Source organism: Nansenia antarctica, assembly GCF_963989245.1.
Source record: "Nansenia antarctica genome assembly, chromosome: 5".
Lineage (NCBI taxonomy): Eukaryota > Metazoa > Chordata > Actinopteri > Argentiniformes > Microstomatidae > Nansenia > Nansenia antarctica.
The window spans coordinates 13929427-13947281 of NC_137690.1; the positions used below are offsets into that span (position 1 = coordinate 13929427).

General features: G+C 44.2%; 2 protein-coding genes across 2 annotated transcripts in view; one reads left to right on the plus strand and one right to left on the minus strand.

Annotated features, from left to right (window-relative positions):
* Window positions 1-6930, plus strand: part of LOC308157759 (importin-11-like) — a gene marked incomplete at both ends in the record, with an annotated part of 254304 nt that extends 247374 nt beyond the window's left edge. The window contains 5 exons of the mRNA XM_080531366.1: window positions 3089-3255; window positions 5457-5587; window positions 6248-6392; window positions 6571-6641; window positions 6839-6930. Coding sequence (XP_080387492.1) covers window positions 3089-3255; window positions 5457-5587; window positions 6248-6392; window positions 6571-6641; window positions 6839-6930 — 606 coding nt within the window. The remainder of the gene's footprint in view (window positions 1-3088; window positions 3256-5456; window positions 5588-6247; window positions 6393-6570; window positions 6642-6838) is intronic.
* A 2261-nt stretch (window positions 6931-9191) lies between these two features.
* Window positions 9192-17855, minus strand: part of c7a (complement component 7a) — a 10718-nt gene continuing 2054 nt past the window's right edge. Inside the window, exons 2-17 of the mRNA XM_080532225.1 lie at window positions 16081-16159; window positions 15692-15833; window positions 15326-15473; window positions 14855-14993; window positions 14584-14727; window positions 14173-14416; window positions 13786-13911; window positions 13484-13650; window positions 12931-13159; window positions 12526-12700; window positions 11837-11924; window positions 11440-11572; window positions 10447-10638; window positions 10123-10210; window positions 9829-9995; window positions 9192-9654 (exon numbers count right to left, since the gene is read on the minus strand). Coding sequence (XP_080388351.1) covers window positions 9470-9654; window positions 9829-9995; window positions 10123-10210; window positions 10447-10638; window positions 11440-11572; window positions 11837-11924; window positions 12526-12700; window positions 12931-13159; window positions 13484-13650; window positions 13786-13911; window positions 14173-14416; window positions 14584-14727; window positions 14855-14993; window positions 15326-15473; window positions 15692-15833; window positions 16081-16159 — 2446 coding nt within the window. The 3' untranslated portion in view covers window positions 9192-9469. The remainder of the gene's footprint in view (window positions 9655-9828; window positions 9996-10122; window positions 10211-10446; window positions 10639-11439; window positions 11573-11836; window positions 11925-12525; window positions 12701-12930; window positions 13160-13483; window positions 13651-13785; window positions 13912-14172; window positions 14417-14583; window positions 14728-14854; window positions 14994-15325; window positions 15474-15691; window positions 15834-16080; window positions 16160-17855) is intronic.

Sequence of the window (17855 nt, forward strand, 5' to 3'; positions counted from 1 at the left end):
CTAGGCTAAGTTACAGTTACAGTTATTGGCTAGGCTAAGTTACAGTTACAGTTAGCTACAGTTACCTTGCTGCGCCGCCAACAGGTTCCTCCGGTCTTGCTTCAATTTCGTATACATCATTAAAATGTAAAATAGTTAGCACTACCTCTGATACAGGTGAATTGTCACACGATAAATCGCCAGACATTTTAACTGGTGATGAGTTTTTGCGGTGATATGTTATCTTTTGGCTCAGCGCTGAATTTCGGTCTCCTTGGAGATAAGTTCGGTGTAACGTAAGCGCGTCTCGCGACCAAGAAAGATTTGAACATGACGTTGCGTGTCTCGCGAATGTTCCAAGCGCACTTTACAAAAACACATTTTCCTGGTTTGTTTTTGTTGTTTGAACATGTTCGTAAAAATAAAATGAGTAATAAATAAATAAACATATTGTTATTTATTTGACATATGATATTATGAGTGCAATTTATTTTGGTGGCACCTAGCCTATATGGCTACTTGATTTGATTGGGTTAGTTCCAAAATAATACCCAATAACCCAATTTTTTGGTAGGCTATTATAAGGTTTAGCTTTTATTTTTAAATAAATTTCTAAAAGTAAAATAAATGATAGGACGCTGTCTAAAGCTAATACCTGTACAATTAGCTTTGTCTGTTGGTTACTGCGTCTTCGGACAATAACTTGAATCATTTCACAGGTTGTATCATTCGGGGGTCTGGCTTGACGGGTCATATTAGTATTCCTGTCCTATGGGTGTGCAGCGCTGCCAGCCACGTCAGGCCTGTAGCAACACTGCCATTCTCATTCTGCCTCACCAAGGTTAGATCCACTTGGCTGGACACACTCGAAGAAAAAGACCTTGGGAACAAAATCAGCATCTTGGCAACCAGGAATAGGTGTTGTCACACTCTTTTTTTTCTTGCAGAGATGAAACAAGTGTTATGGCAATAAATTGACTCACTCAAGTGACATTTTCTGCTCTATTTTGACGTTGGGGCGACGTTGTTTTGTTTGCATAGGGAGTGTTTGCATAGGCTGCAGTGCATAGCGTTATCAAGACAAGAACCTTCTCAACCGTCTTATTTAGCTTCATGGAAACGCGCAATCATAAGAAATGGTTGCATTTAGTAGTGAATGCCCGTGAATTCGAGTGCCTAGTTCGACTGACAACGCCAGTGGTGTGTGTGATAAAGGACTTCAGTTAGCTGGATCCCGGAGAGGGTGGGTATCAGGCAGTACCGTAAACCGTCTGCTGGAGTGAAGGTGACTCGCGCCTCTTTGCAGTCGAGGCAATGCGGAGAGGAGTCGCGAGCGCTCATCCGGTACTTCTGCGCGCTGAGTGTTGCCTGCGAAAAGACTCGCTCCTTCTTCCACAGTAAATAGAGTGAGAGAGAGAGGGAGAGAGAGCGAGCGAGCGAGAGAGAGAGAGAGAGAGAGAGAGAGAGAGAGAGAGAGAGAGAGAGAGAGAGAGAGAGAGAGAGAGAGAGAGAGAGAGAGAACGAGAGAGAGAGAGACACACAGAGAGAGAGAGAGAGAGAGAGAGAGAGAGAGAGAGAGAGAGAGAGAGAGAGAGAGAGAGAGAGGGGGGGGGGAAGATATAGAGCAATAACAATCAAAGATACAGCCCTGCCTGTGCTTATAGCCTTCTGAAGCTGTGTCAACAACGAATATCCATCCCACAAACGGAGGAGAGAAAGGATATCGGCAAAGGTGGAGTTTTGGAGGGGGGGGGATAGAAATAGAAAAACAACGTTCTGTATTTAGTGCTGTTTTATTAGTGTATGTGTATGCATGAGTTCTGCACCGAATGGGCGCAAGAACCGCCCCAGATCCGCAGCCGGGAACATCTTCCAGATCGGCAAGCCCCCCTACCGAGACCCCGAGAGACGGGAGAGCACCGAGAGCTCCCGCAGAGCCCAGCGCGCCGTGGCCGACTGCAGAATGGTGGGTTTGGGACACGATCGGTGCTAGAGTATGGTGTTGTTCATGACATCCACCCTTTCTCAAGACTGCACATTTCGTTCGTGCACTGATCGTGGGCTATTTAAACTGCAACAAACTGCCAATGCACCCCCCCACCCACCCTCTTCTCTGCATTGTCTGGTGGGAATGGGAAATGATCTCAATTTGCGTTTCTATTGTTGCAGAGAAGACAAACTGCATGACCCTCAATTGAGATTTTTTTCTTACACTCTCTTGATTCCTGATTGCCCGATTGCGCGCGTGTGTAAATTTGGAGATAGACTTACAAAGCTGTTACGATGATGATTTGGGATGATCTCAAATTAAATATCGCCTACATTTACAATTGTCCAACAGGCTTTGTGTGATGGACGCAGACAGACAGACCATCATTTGATAGGTGCTCATGGCAGAAACGTCCATATGTCTTCTCTCTCCCCTCTCGTACATCAGCGAACGTCACTGAATGTCAAGAAAAAGCTTTGCCCCAACCGATGATTCAAGGTTCTTTTGGAGGCAAAAAAGCCCTAACTTCGCATAATGGCTTTTCGTCAATGAATAATTGATTAATTCAACAATAGGTTGATAGCCTATACCCACACTCTCGTGATTATTATAATTTAGCTAGTCTGTCCTAATGTTTTTTGTATATCAATATGGATAAGCTTTTCTATCACGTTTCTTTCAGGATAAGCGTTTCCCCTCTGTGTGATAAATCAATGTATTTTTATAGGAAAGGGCTACAATCTGTGATATAGAGAGAAACAGGGAAAGGTGCAAGGTTGCTGTTCAGTCCAGTGGTGCTGAAAGCCCTATAGTGTCGCCTGTTTCCTGCACCTGCAATGCCGACGTTTTCATTGTGTCCCTGGTGTGAAAAAGCTGATCAATTGGTAACACTGTTAAGCACTATATTGCTCTGTAAGTTGCTCTGATAATCATGTCCCCAAGACGCTAAATTATAGCCTAATTTGGCTGCAAACATGCCATCTTACCTATTATGTTTGAATAGCTTTGTGTTTAAAGTGGGTTACATTATGTGAAATGACTACTATCATTGTGGCGACTTAGTGCATGAAGGTTCCATTTGATTTGACTCCTAACTCAGGTTGATCTTTTATTTCTCAGATCGTCCAGGAGTTTAACACGCTCGTGGCCCTCTACCGTGAGCTGGTTATCTCCATCGGAGAGATCTCCGTCGACTGCCCCACTCTGCGGGCCGAGATGCACAAGACGCGCACTAAAGGCTGCGAGATGGCGAGAGCCGCACACCAAAGTCTCTCGGTTATATCGGGGTAAGTTGGCCCTGCTGTCACGGTCCAGAAACATTCAACGCGTCTCCAAATGGAGAGTATGGGATTGAAGTTCCTGCTAGATTTAATTTGACCCAAGGTCAGACTTGCGTTTCCCCTCAAATCTGTGCCAAAGCGCAACCTACTTAAATGCCTGAACATTTTATTGTCATGGAACATTTCATAATATCCTTACTTGGAATATATTATTAGATTATTTTTTATATTATACAGAGAGAGAGGGGGGGAGAGAGCGAGAGAGACAGAGACAGACAGACAGACAGACAGGAAGGTAGAGAAAGAGCTACACTGCAACAAATATGCGAGAGAGAGAGAGAGAGAGAGAGAGAGAGAGAGAGAGAGAGAGAGAGACACACACACACACACACACACACACACACACGCACACACGCACACACACGCTATCCAGGAGAGAGAGAGAGAGAGAGACAGAGACTGACTGCTGGGAGCTTTTGACATCATCCACAGATGCCTTTCGTTAAATATGGTTAAACCTTTTTTATTGAGAGTTTGCTCAAGTATAGTCACATAGTTTGGATTGAGTCAGATACCAATGGAGTATAGAATAGGCACCACAGACCAAGACCAGACCATGGACATTTGACCTCTTACCTCTTTTAAAGATTTAATGAGACTTACTTGTCTGTTGTTACCTTTTTAAACAATATATCGGTAACTTATGACTCAAAGTTGACACATTGCTCACATCTCTATATTAATCAAATGCAAATGCAATCAAATGCAAAACGTCTTACACATGTTTGCAATGTTGGATCAATTAATAGTTCTCTATAGAATAAACTACTGCATATATAGCCTTGCTTCTTATTTTTCCTCATGCATTTTTCACAATATGATAATGTCTGGTTAAATGTGGAGAGTTGTGCTCTACCTTGCTTCAACCTATCCATCCATTTAATAATTCATCGTCTTGCAGTGTCCTTTAAGTGATTTCAGAATGTGTATCCTTCACTGTGTGTTACACGCATGAGGAGACCTGTGCATCTTGTGCCGGGGTTGTGTGCCACGCGTGACATGCCGCTCTCACAGACACATGGAACATCCTCTTATAGCACGCCCTTGTTAGCATGAATCATAATGGCTTCAGTGGACCTAACTCCTGTTCCATGCGACAAAGATTCCTCTGAAACTTCACTCTTCAATAATAATCTTAAAGCTGTGTAACTAACATGCTGGTAGCAATTGATTTCATATTTAAAGCTATACTACAATTACAGATATTATGTTTCCAAGCAATACATAAAAGCAAAGTCCTACTTTTAATGCAACTGTTGCCAAAGGGATATAGATTTATTTTTGCTAGATCTCAAACTCTCCACTGACAACATCATTGCCATCATTATAATCATCACCATCATCACCTCCAGCCTTCTCTCTGAAAGCTCTCCAAGCTGTCTCTGTGGCTTTGTTTTGAACACTAGACACAAGGGCCTGTATTAGGCACTGCCGATCGTTCCCCTTTCATCTAATAAAGCCAGTCTGTCTGAATGGTCTGAGTGATGCGGGCCTCTCTCTAATGTGCCATAGGAAAACTGATAAGCAGGATGGCATCGATGACAGCTGTACTTTAGCTAGCCTAGTCGCACTATGACACTGACGGGAAAATAAAGCCGACTGTGGAAGGAGAGAAACACAGAGAGGGAGAGAGGGAGAGAGAGAAAAAACAGAGAAAGAGAAAGAGAGAGAGAGGGAGGGAGAGAGAGAAACAGAGAGAGAGAGAGAGAGAGAGTGGGCGAGAGAGAAAGCATAATGTTGAAAAAACATAAGAAAATTGCAAAAGAAGAGATTTACAGGTTGTAGTCACAAGGCAAGATTACATGATTGATGCATTTACAACAGTTGTAAAACATTTGAACCTGTTTGTTCAGTAGGGAGGAAAACATTAATTAGATCATATGCCTAACCCTTTTCCCCTTTATCTTATATTTCCTTAATCTCACCTGATGTTTAATTCCCCTCTCAAACAGATAGTAGATACCATTTCTGTGATCAACCACATACCCTCACAACATTTTAACCTATCCTGGTTATTTAGCAACTTGCATTTGCACATTTTCCTATACAATGGAAGTTTTTTTTTTACTATCCCTTTAATTCCCTCTGTGAAATGGATTCAGAGATTCAGACCTTTCCTAACCAGGCCTTTCTATCTGTCCCTGCAGGCCTGAAGATGGAGAGATCCACCCGGAGATCTGCAGGCTCTTTATCCAGTTGCAGTGCTGTCTGGAGATGTACATTACTGAAATGCTCAAGTCTGTGTGTCTGCTGGGCTCCCTACAACTCCACCGGAAAGGTATACAAAACAAAACCTACATCGACTCCATCAACTCTGAAAGCGTCGGGTGAACTCTCAAAAATCCTGGACTCGTACACAACTACATAACACACAGTATAATCTGACATAGAGCCTAGATAAGGCTATGTGTCTGCTACGCATCTCAGAGCCAAAGTACAAAACACCCGAGATGACCTGTCATAGAGCCTACAACTGTTGGAACCTGGCATAAAGTGTGTGTGTCTGTTGGGATCCCTGTAGCTCCACAGGAAAGAATGAGGCTGCCCAAAATTAAGCATACTGTTTGTACACAAATCATGCATTGCTATACCGTTGGGAGATCTTAGCCTGCATGCATTTATTAATGTATTTCAAACTGTTATAAGGAGTTATGAGCTGTTGTGCCTTCAGCAACTCACACAGTACTCCGTAGGTGTGAAATGCACCCCAACAAGAAAGGTTATTCATGGGAGGTTTTACCTTCTAGGACACACAATGCTGTATGAGTGTGTATTACATATAATGTAATGATGACATGGCACTCATTTATTGGCACTTCATTACATGACGCTATGATACGGTTGTGTGATCACATGCTATAGGTTTGACACTGCTATAATTGTGACCCAATTCTATAGGTGTGACACGTGACTGTGTTTGTGTTTCTGTGTGTTCCAGGGAAGGACTCCTGTGGGCCACACAGGATTGACAGTAAGGTAGAGGAGAGCTCTGACATCCCCATCCTAGAGGACACTTCCTCCTCCCCTATGGACTGTCCTCAGCTTTGCTTGCTGGTGGCAACAGATATAGACAACACAGAGAGGTAAGGTAGTGTGTGTGTGTGTGTGTGTGTGTGTATGTGTGTGTGTGTGTGTGTGTGTGTGTGTGTGTGTGTGTGTGTGTGCGTGCGTGCGTGCGTGCGTGTGTGTGTGCGTGTGTGTTGTGTGTGTGTGAGGGGACTGCTAGGTGATAATACAACATTATGGACTGTGTTTTGATAGGGACATGAGAGAGATGAAGAACCTTCTCAGCAATCTCAGGGAGACGATGCCTTTACCACTGAAGAACCAAGGTAAAAAAAAATCAACATGGAGCCTCTACATTGCTACTGTTTCTATATGTTTAAGTATGTATTGATGTTCTTGGATGATTTGTGTGAAAATAACTATAACCTTGAGTTAGGATTTGGCTTCAATTCAATTGAACTCATAACTTATGAAAGTGATATTCTGTAATTAAGACTTACCATTCACTCCTCACTGTTTTTAGATGACAGCAGCTTGCTGAACCTGACTCCCTACCCGCTTGTCCGACAGAGGAAGAGGCGTTTCTTTGGGCTCTGTTGCCTGGTAACCAGTTAAGGGCCCCACCTTCCAGGGTGGGAGGCGGCAACAAAGACACCATTACCCACAATCCCTCACCACTTGTGTCTCCCACCAATCTATTACTGCCATTTCCAAAACAGTTTTCTCTCTCTCTTTTGTTGAAAAGGCTGCCCATTTTATAATTTTATTTTGTAATACAGAGATGAATTGTAATTGCAATGTAATTAAACCAATAGTCATGAACGTATATTTTAAGATATTTTGCAACAGATTTTCCTTTTTTTTGGAAATTAGGTCAGAAATCTTGTTTTGTCCAATGTACGAGGGGAAGAGATCATTTAAAGTAATGTCAACATTCAATTTCATTCCATAGAGCTGAATTGCTAAGAGAATGAATTGAGGATTTACAATAATGATCTGTGTATTTGTGTCAAAACAATGTTACCAATATGCTACTAATAGGCTTTGTCCTACTAGTGATGGATGACACTTGCCGTAAACACTGACACATTTCTAAGTAGGGGGTCAGGAGATTTGTCTGTCCTAGTGTCGAAATAACCAGACTGGGGGGTGAGTCTGTGCTCTGAACACATCGGTTTGTTGTGTGTTTCCTTTGTTCGTTTCTTGCTGTTTCTCTACTTACTGTACTTACCTTTATTTAGTCTTCCATGAACCAAAAACCTGTACCCAACTTTTACTGTCCAGCTTCAAGGAGGAATATACAATACAATACAAAAAAATGTAACTTCTTTGCACATACAATATGTATCTATAAGATGAGACGTTAGACTTGTATATACACACATACCTATCAAGTGATGCGCTCTGAATTATTTTACAAGTTGGGATTGTTTAGTGAAGTCTTGGTTGGTTGGCATAAGCAGGTGGAGTCTCTCTGTCTGGCACAGTCAGTGTGGGCACTGGAGACACAGCATGGGTCTTGCTTATCAATAATAGTGCTAGATGTGTAGGGCATGGTAAAGATACTGTAGTCCAAGCTGAAAAAAAAGCTATAAGTCATTTTACATTGTTAATAAACCTTTTTTTATTTAAACCGACCTGTCTTTCATCTTATGTCTTATTTGCTGCAAAACACGATAGATTCAAATGCAAGCTGCTATTGCATCCACTGGGTGATGACAAGCGTACACATTTCTGCTCCAGCAGCAAGTTCATTCTCATAACATTTTGTGAAGCTGGAAGGTGGGGGCGGGGGAGAGAGAGCTGAGAGGTCAGTACAGCTAAGCCCTGTGAGAGGGTCCAGCTGGACAGCTCTTTAGATTACTGGAAACACTCATATTCTGGGATGAGAGGACGGGTGAATGGACTTGCAGTGAACATTGCAACAACACAAGCAATGTTTCCATCACAGAGACAAACAGTGTATGTGAAGAGATATACACTTTCCAAATACACAGTGTGCCACGTCAAACTGTTTACTATACTGTATATCGGGGGGCTGGGGTAGGTAGAAATCAGAGGACGGGTTGATTGTAATGCATGGAATGGAGTGAGGAAGGGTATCAAACATTGTTTGTTACCACATGTTTGATACCTGTTACATGATACATGTTTACATGTTTGATACCATTCCACAGTCCGTTCCATGCATTACTATGAGCCTGTCCTCTGATTTCTGTCTCCACCAGCCTCCCGATAGATGTGGGTTTGTCTCCAGCTATTATACCACAGAAGGACACTTCTGTATGTTTCTCAAAATGACCCATCAAGAGTCTCATTCATCTGATCTGATATTTTTACAAGTTGTTCACATCATAGAGAATTGGGTATGATTGGATATTTGCCCACTATATCCATACACCCTTTGACACTCATGTACTGATTTATTTTCTTTCTTCATCCAATCAATTCAATGCACAGTTCCATTCATATCTCTAGAACTGACCTGGCATACTCATAGCTGCAGACGCTCACCGATTTGAACACTTCTGCGATCATGACGTTGTGCTTGGCAGCGGCCCACCTCTATGTATAACTCAGTGTAATGTGTGTAATGGAGGGCTTTGGTGCTGCCAGTAATGGAGCTATGAGTGTGATGGGAGTGTGTTGTCTGGCAACATACACAGACGCAAACACACACACACACACGCACATGCACACGTACATGTAAACACACACACACACAGACACACACACACACACACACACACACACACTCTCTCTCTCTATCTCTCTCTCTAAACTATCAAAGAGTGGCCAGGCAGCTTGCCAGAATGTGGAATAGGCTGTCAGTCAGTGGTGGTGCATTTTTTATTTATTTTTTTAACTTTAGATAGACAGTTCTCTGTGATGGGGACCAACTTACTGTAACAACGTTACGTTAGTGTAAGGCCCGTTAGCAACTCCACCAAGGGAGTTAACTCTCTTGGTGTTGTAGCTAGCGTCCAGTGGCCAGTAGGTGGAAGCGGAAGGTAGCAAGTTTGATACCCGCTTAGGGCAAGCTACTCTACCCCGCCGTTCGCTACAATACTATATGTGCAAGCATGACATGAGAGAACATTGATAACTGAGACAGACAAGGAGAGGGGGAGGAGAGGAGCAGTGTTCTCTGTCCTCAGTTCTCACAGGGCAGTATGCTGACAACTGACACCCCCTTCCCCTTACACCTCTGCAGTCCCGCCTCACACTCGCTCATCGTCTGTGTTCCATTGGTCGCGTCATCCCCGACACGGACACACACACTCAACCCTGGGTCTGAGCACTCTGCAGACTCCTTGCAGCGACATACGCTGGTTTGCTCTGTTAGAATGGGGGCAAAGAGAGGGGGACAAAATTACATTGAGAGCTTGTGCAGTTGAAGCATGCATGCACACACACACACACACACACACACACACACGTACACACACACACACACACACACACACGCATGCACACACGCACGCATGCATCTCTTGGTTTGTATATCCATACCATCACAAGTCTCCCACAGCTGACAGCCAGTGCAGGGTGTACTTGTGGCTGTTGGCCACTGGCAGGCGCTGTCCTCCATTAGCTTGAAGCTCTTCCCCAGACACTGAAGGGCATGCATCTGGCATACGGTGAGTATCTTTTTTCCGGAACACACTTTCAGAGAGGACCTGCCAGGGAGAGCGACAGCACTTAGCGGTCTAAGATGCAACTTTTCATATTGAATAAAGTGAACCTGATTCTAGTACACGTGTCAGTTACCATTGCACGATATAGAGTAGAGTTGGAAAAACCTACGTGCACTCATAGGGCAATTTACAGACACATTTGTCTGTGGCCAGTTTCTCCCATCGTTTGCACTGAACTGCTGTGGCCACAACAGTGTCTGGTGGCCAGTTTCATGAACAAGATAGAAATGATAATTAGATATGGATTTTTAAATATAATTTCAGTTTTCTTTCAATGTGAGAAGTTGTGCCAATAAATCGACAATGCTGATAAAAAACAATTAAAAAGAGTCATATTCAGACACAGAAGTTGACATCTGAACGTCTTCCTTATGTATCTTAATCAGACTAAGCTGGATAAATAAAGGTTACATAAAATATCCCCAAGGGTTACCTTCGCTACATCTGATGTCTTTGGGGTTTGGTGACCAGTTCAGACTGGAGTCACAGATGATCTCTGTATTTCCTGTTATTATCTGTCTTCCTACAGGACAGGAAACAGTTATCTTCTCCCCTATGTTATAGGAAGTCTGCCAGGGAGATGGTGTGACATCATCAGCAAGAGACGGAACCCCACACCTGGAGCCTGGGAAAGGAGAGATCAATGATGGATGGATGTCAAATCCAATCCGGCTAAAACACAGCAACTTGTGATTTATGGTAGGAAAAGTAATGCTGTCCCCATTGCAAGCACTATTCATGGGGAGGATATTAACATTGTAGACTCTTATAAGTACTTGGGCACCGTATTTGACTCCCAATTGAAATTTGATGTAAATACTGATTCTTCAGATAATTTTGCATCCTTGAATCTGTTCTTAAACTTGAACTGTGTGAACTTATGCACTTTTGATGTATTTCTTGAACTGTTCTTATTAAACTTGAAGTGTTGGACTTGCACTTGTGAACTGTGGACTGGGTGCTGAGCTCCAGAGATGAGTGTTTTGTTGTGTGATCGTGCATTGTTTGTGGCCATGGACTGTGGAAACTGAATTGCCATAAATAAAGTATTCTGTCTGTCTGTCTGTCTGTCTGTCTGTCTGTCTGTCTGTCTGTCTGTCTCTCTCTCTCTCTCTCTCTCTCTCTCTCTCTCTCTCTCTCTCTCTCTCTCTCTCTCTCTCTCTCTCTATCTGCATCTCACTGCATCTTTTTTTCCTGTCTGCATTTCCACCCCCACCCCCCTCTCTGTCTGTCTGTCTGTCTGTCTGTCTCTCTCTCTCTCTCTCTCTCTCTCTCTCTCTCTCTCTCTCTCTCTCTCTCTCTCTCTCTCTCTCTCTCTCTTCTCTTTGCATAGGAATGTTTACAACACTCTCCTTATCCCCTTTTAAGATCCACAACATATTTGTACAAATAACCACATCATGCTGTCAGATGCAGCACCACTTACTCTTGCACTCTTTAGGAGGTCTGCTCCATGTCTGATCACCAGAGCACTCCGCCATTCGGATGCCAATCAGATGGTAACCCTCTATGCAGGTGTACTCGATCATACTGCCAACCAAGTATACGTCTTTGGGGTTCTGAGTTTAGTACAAAGAGACATTACAGCAAAACATCAAATCCATCCACCTGAGGTAGCGTTTCTGTATCATTCAGTCCAATGTAGCTTACTGGAGTAATACTGCTGACCCCCTTTCTCTCCAATTTATACTGTACTGTACTGTACACACAGAGTATAATTATGACATCGCGTATGACTTACACAGTGAGAACCTGTGTTACATTGGTGAATCTAGGGGGTATACAGAGAACATAGGAGGTACCCCAAGAACACTGATCCTCACCAGAACAAAGCCATTGGGTAGAGGAGGCGGAGTCCCACATTTCTCCTTTGGTGGGAGGGACTGGTCAAAGCACTGAGGCTCCATGGTCCTGGGTAGCCATAAGCAAACACAGAAAACAAACACAGCTGTAAACTTTTACATTTGCCTTTATCCAAAGAAACATACAACAAATACATTTGACTAAGTAAGTGAATCATCTATCCACCAGTCATAGCAGGAAAAAGTAATCTATGCTCAGGCCAGGGGCCATTGGCAGTTGTAGTGCTAGAAGAAGGAAGAACGTTTTTTAACAGTAGAGAAACTGTACAGGGGAAGTAGATGTCTCAGGAGGGACAGTTAAGTTAAACATCAAGCCAGGTACGTTGGAAACCCATGAAAGTATGAAGATAGATGTAGCTGATGTGTATCACTTTTTTGGTTGTTTACTGCCTTACAGGGGAGGCTGGTGGAGGTAGCAATCGGAGAACAGGCTAATTTCTACTTCCACCAGTCTCCCCTACTGCCTTTGTAAGAGCTTACCTACATGTTACACACTTTGGGCAGCGAAAGTACTTGTGTGTACGAAATGTACGAAAAAACATGAATGCTGCCTGATACCACCTCAAGTGGTACTAAAGGGGTTATAAATGAATGTATCTAAGTGTAAAGTTTTAACGTAGTATCTATAGAGAAATAGAGAGTGTTCTGACTGGTAGTACTCCAGGTCCTCCGCATCGCTGCAGGCAGATTTCTTCATGGACTCCCCATTGCAGTGCTGGCCGCCATTCAGAGGGCTAGGGTTACTGCACGCTCGCGTTCTCGTCCTCTCACCCCTAGAGCAGGATGTCCAGCCAGACCAGCAGGTCCAGCTGCCATGGATCACTCCTTTAAGAGAGGAGAGAGAAAGAGAGTGGGAGGGAAAGCGGGGGGGGGTCATAGGTTTGTGTTTCTTTTCATGGTGTGTGTGTGTGTGTGTGTGTGTGTGTGTGTGTGTGTGTGTGTGTGTGCACGTGCGTGTGCATGTGTGCATGTGTGTGTGTGTGCCTGTTTGTGTGCGTGCGTGCGTAAGGGCATGCCTGCGTGAGTGTATCCACTACATTCCCCATGTCACCTACCTTCCTGGCCCTCCGCGTCCTTCCCCTCATTGCAGGCCGCCCCCGTGGTGAAAGGTTTACATATACATTTACACTGATCTCCCTCCATCACGGCCAGGCCGTTATTCCTGCACGGCTTACAGTGACAGGGGTGTCTTTCATTCAGGTACTGCTCGATAGCTCTCCTCAGATGGATCTTCTTCACTCCTGCACACTGCATCTCCTTCACCAGCTCAGACAGAGGTATCAGCTGAAACAACAGGAGCATTGACATGGAGCAGACTGTGGGGCCAACCACTGTGGGCCACTTAGACCAAGGCCAAGTTCACACTTGTTTTTTCTCAACTGGGGATGACATACCATACAATACCATACAATAATTAATTAATTAATTCCCTTTTTTATTCATCCTTCTTTTACAATATGAATATTAGGGACTCGTGCTTTTAATGTTTCAGGAGTTGAAATATGCCATTATTTGGGCATCATATTGAATAAAAGATTAATGGAAAACTCAAAATGTTCTGCCTCACTAAACTATTCTGTACACGTGGGCGCCAACAAAACGTCTCACCTTTTGTTTTATGACTTCAGGAAAGGTCCGTACAGACTCCGCCCAGTTCTTGTACACTTCCCAGTTATTGGCTGGATTGTCGAGCGTCATCGTCGACACTGCTATAATATGTTTAGAGGCCCCTCCATAGGCAGTAGCCTGCTTCACTTCCACATCCTTTACGAATCCTGTTTAGAGTAAAGTGATCCGAAGTGTCTAAGAGTAATAGTTCCATGTAGTGGTGTAATATCCTATCAGCATTATTGAGACCTGAGTTGGCCACATTTTAAAATGATCAGTTTAGATTTGTTCTATAGTCTTACCTTGAGGGTTGAGATGTTTGGGTTTATGCTCTTTATTGTCTTTTTTGCATTTCTCTGTTGTCCATGAAACGAATAGAATCGCGTGTTCGGTCTTGGTACATTTGTCGTGGGCCCACGATTCCACAGCTATGGACAAAGGAGGAGAATAACAGAGTAATCATCAACAGAATTAATGCGTTCAACACAAACGAGTCAATAAACACTATCTACATGACTTTGGTGACTAGGTCCAGCACTAAATTGTCAACCTGGCCACAATGGATCTATTACAGCTCTCTAATCATCCCCATGTCCAAATGATTACAGTCGTTCTACTCTGTGATTGCTGCTGGGCTTCGTGTCCCCTTTGTATGACATTGGCTTATAAATAACTTGTGAATGACTTGCCTGATTTCTTTACTGTTTCCTTGTCAATGCTGACAATGGCCTTGAAGGAGCCCCCCAGGATGCCCTCAGACGGGTAGTGAGTTCCAAACCTCTCCAGGATCTTCCGATAGGTGGCATAGTTGTACACATTCGGAAGGTTGGACAAAGCCTTCCAGAACTCCTCGGAGAGGGAGAGGTATGCCGGGACATTGTTCTGGAACTGTACCAGTTCAATGTCGTTCTTGATCACCAACAGCTGTTTGGTCTACCGAGACACGAAGCAAATTAAATACTGTTTGTATTGTATTTATTATTTATATTGTTTATTATTGTTCTTGTTGAAAGCAATTTGAGCAATTTTGGTCTATGTAAAAAAATCTATAGAAATAAATGTCATTGATTGATTGATTGATTGATATGAGTCCTACAGACCTGGGTCTTTTCCTCGTTCTCGTGATAGTCATAGTTATCGAATCCAGTTGTGGTACCAGTCAATGTCTGTCGATTGACGATATCTTTGCTGTAGGACCATGAGCTGTTAAAGTACTCGTCGCTAAAATCATTCTGAACTTTGACCTGGTGGAGGTAAGAATCACATCTCACACCTCAATGAGACTGCATGGATAGATAAAGGTTACATAAAGGACAAAATACATTATGTAGACTAGTTACTGTAGGCTAGTTACATCAAAGTTATACTTACGTCAAAGTTATACCTGATGGTGCTCTGAGGCAGCCTGTACCTGAGCTTGTGGTTACCGCTGAAGATGGTTCTACACTGACCTCCGAAGCTCTTGGTGTTAATCACACTGCCCCTCTGCTTCCCTGTCACTGCATCGTACCTGACCATGCAAGGGCACAGCACAAGGAATTTGTAACAACATTTTAAAAAACATCTGGATCAATTAGTGGGGAAATTACATTGTTTCAAATTGGCAACCAGATATGTTGTATCTAGCTTGAGCGAGAGAGAGAGCGAGAGAGAGAGAGAGAGAGAGAGAGAGAGAGAGAGAGAGAGAGAGGGGAGAGAGAGAAAGAAAGAGAGAGAAAGAGAGAGAGAGAGAGAGAGAGAGAGGGGAGAGAGAGAAAGAAAGAGAGAGAAAGAGAGAGAGAGAGAGAGAGAGAGAGAGAGAGAGAGAGAGAGAGAGAGAGAGAGAGAAAGATGGGTTCTTACCCAAAGCCTATTTGCTCAACATTGGGTGGAGGCTTATCTGTGTCACAAATGGGGAATGTTTGATCTGGTGCACAGTTCTGCTCATCCTTATTGTCATCCTCACAGTCCTGATCTCCATTACACACCAGGGACCTGCTGATACACTTCCCTGTGGCGTGGCACACACACACACACACACGCACACGTGTGCGCACACACACACACACACACACACACACACACACACACAAACACACACACACACACACACACACACACACAGAGAGTAGGAGAGAGAGAGAGAGAGAGAGAGATGGAATGAATACTTTAATACACAGCAGCAGATCTGAATATATCTAATAGGCCAGTCAATATACCATTCATTACCTGAGCGGCATCGGAACCTCCCTCCACACCCCTCCTTTAGGGGGCAGCCTTGTGTGGTCTCACACTGCTGGGTCTGGGTGGGCGCACCATCACAGAGGTTCCCTCCAAACTGGGAAAACACCTCTATGGTACGGCTCCGTGTCTGAAAGATAAGACCTCAGACTGAGCAGGACTTACAGGTCTGTTACCTTATTAAGACACTCCAGTATGAGTCCTGACCTCTGCTCTGAGAGTTTGATAAAAACAAACAAAAAAGGACATAATTGTCTATTATGAAAGTATAAGAAGGGCACTGCAAGTTAAGTTGAACATACAGTGTTCAATGCCATTTCTGCAGGTTCTGATAGGTTGGGGGAATGAGATGGTTGGTGATTTTGGTGGTGGCTCACCTGTTGTTGGGTGCAACCGTCACACTGTGACCACTCCCCATACGGCCCCCACTGGCAATGCACCGGCTCCACACATCCACTGGGATGTAAATCAGTGCATTTGACTCTCATTAGTAACACACACTAACACCCTGAAGTTACAGTTATAGTCACAACCATGAAAAACATAGATTACTAAGCTAGATAGCTACATACAGACAGTAGTCCATTTGTGACACGTTCTTATGCTTTGGTCATCAGTCCCACACAGCTTGTTTTGTGAGCCTGCTAACAATGTAAAGGCCAATGCACACGGCGTGCGATTTTGGGGGCCCACCCGCTGTGCCGACGGACCACGATGCCGACAGTTTATTAGCGGATTTCTGCGAGAGCTGACAAGACGGTACATGTGGGGAAACTAGGGTTAGGGTTAGGTGCTAGGGTGCTACGGTTAAGTTTGGGGTTGGGGTTAGGGGTAGGGACAGGGGAGGCTGGTTCATTAGGGGCAATTGGACATTGCCCCACCAAAGGGAGAAGAGAGAGATTTTTTTTCTATGACTTCTAGACAGTGTTGCTTCTGAATATCATAGTCCAATCAGCTAGTGTTCTGTGGAGTATATCATAGTCCAATCAGCTAGTGTTCTGTGGAGTATGTTCCAATCAGCTTCAAGTCCCGCCCCTTTCGGGGCAACTTTCAGTCTACTCGAAATTGCACTAGGCTGTTCTCGTAGACTTGCATGTAAAATCTATTTTGGTAACTTCAGGCCATTCGGTCAATTGTCTATGGGGTTTTGGGACATGCACAAAGAATCGTACGTGCTTACGTCATGTCCGGCGTAGCTTCGTTCACCTGCTTTACCATCGCTATGGCGGCTAGTAATGTGATGTAATGGGAAAATCGTATAACCGAGGATTTAGGAGGATTTCTTTCTGTAAACAAATTGAACAAATGGATTAGAAGGAGGCATCTTTTGTTCCCAACTTGAGGATATTACAACTGGACCTATTACCGAAGTCAAACTTCGTTTGTGGTCGCAATCTCCGCACCGGCTGTGTTTAGCCTGCTACTGTTGGTGTTTTGCGAAGCCAGAATACACAAACTCGACCTGAAGGTAAGAGAGTCAGCTAAGATAAAAGCTACTTCAAACATTTAGTAATATCGTCAGCATGGTACGTTTTCTATTGTCGTCTTTTAGCTTGTTTGTTTATGTATTCAGCACACGCACACACACACACACGCACACACGCACACACACGCACACACACACACACGCGCACACACACACACACACACACACACGCGCACACACACACACACACACACACTCACACACTCACACACTCACTAGAGGGGATGAAGAGGTCTGTACAGGGGGGTAGGGGGGATGAAGAGGTCTGTACAGGGGGGTAGAGGGGATAAAGAGGTCTGTACAGGGGGGTAGAGGGGATGAAGAGGTCTGTAGAGGTGGGTAGGGGGGATGAAGAGGTCTGTACAGGGGGGTAGAGGGGATAAAGAGGTCTGTACAGGGGGGTAGAGGGGATGAAGAGGTCTGTACAGGGGGGTAGGGGGGATGAAGAGGTCTGTACAGGGGGGTAGGGGGGATGAGGAGGTATGTAGAGGTGGGTAGGGGGGATGAAGAGGTCTGTACAGGGGGGTAGAGGGGATGAAGAGGTCTGTAGAGGTGGGTAGGGGGGATGAAGAGGTCTGTACAGGGGGGTAGAGGGGATGAAGAGGTCTGTACAGGGGGGTAGAGGGGATGAAGAGGTCTGTACAGGGGGGTAGAGGGGATGGAGAG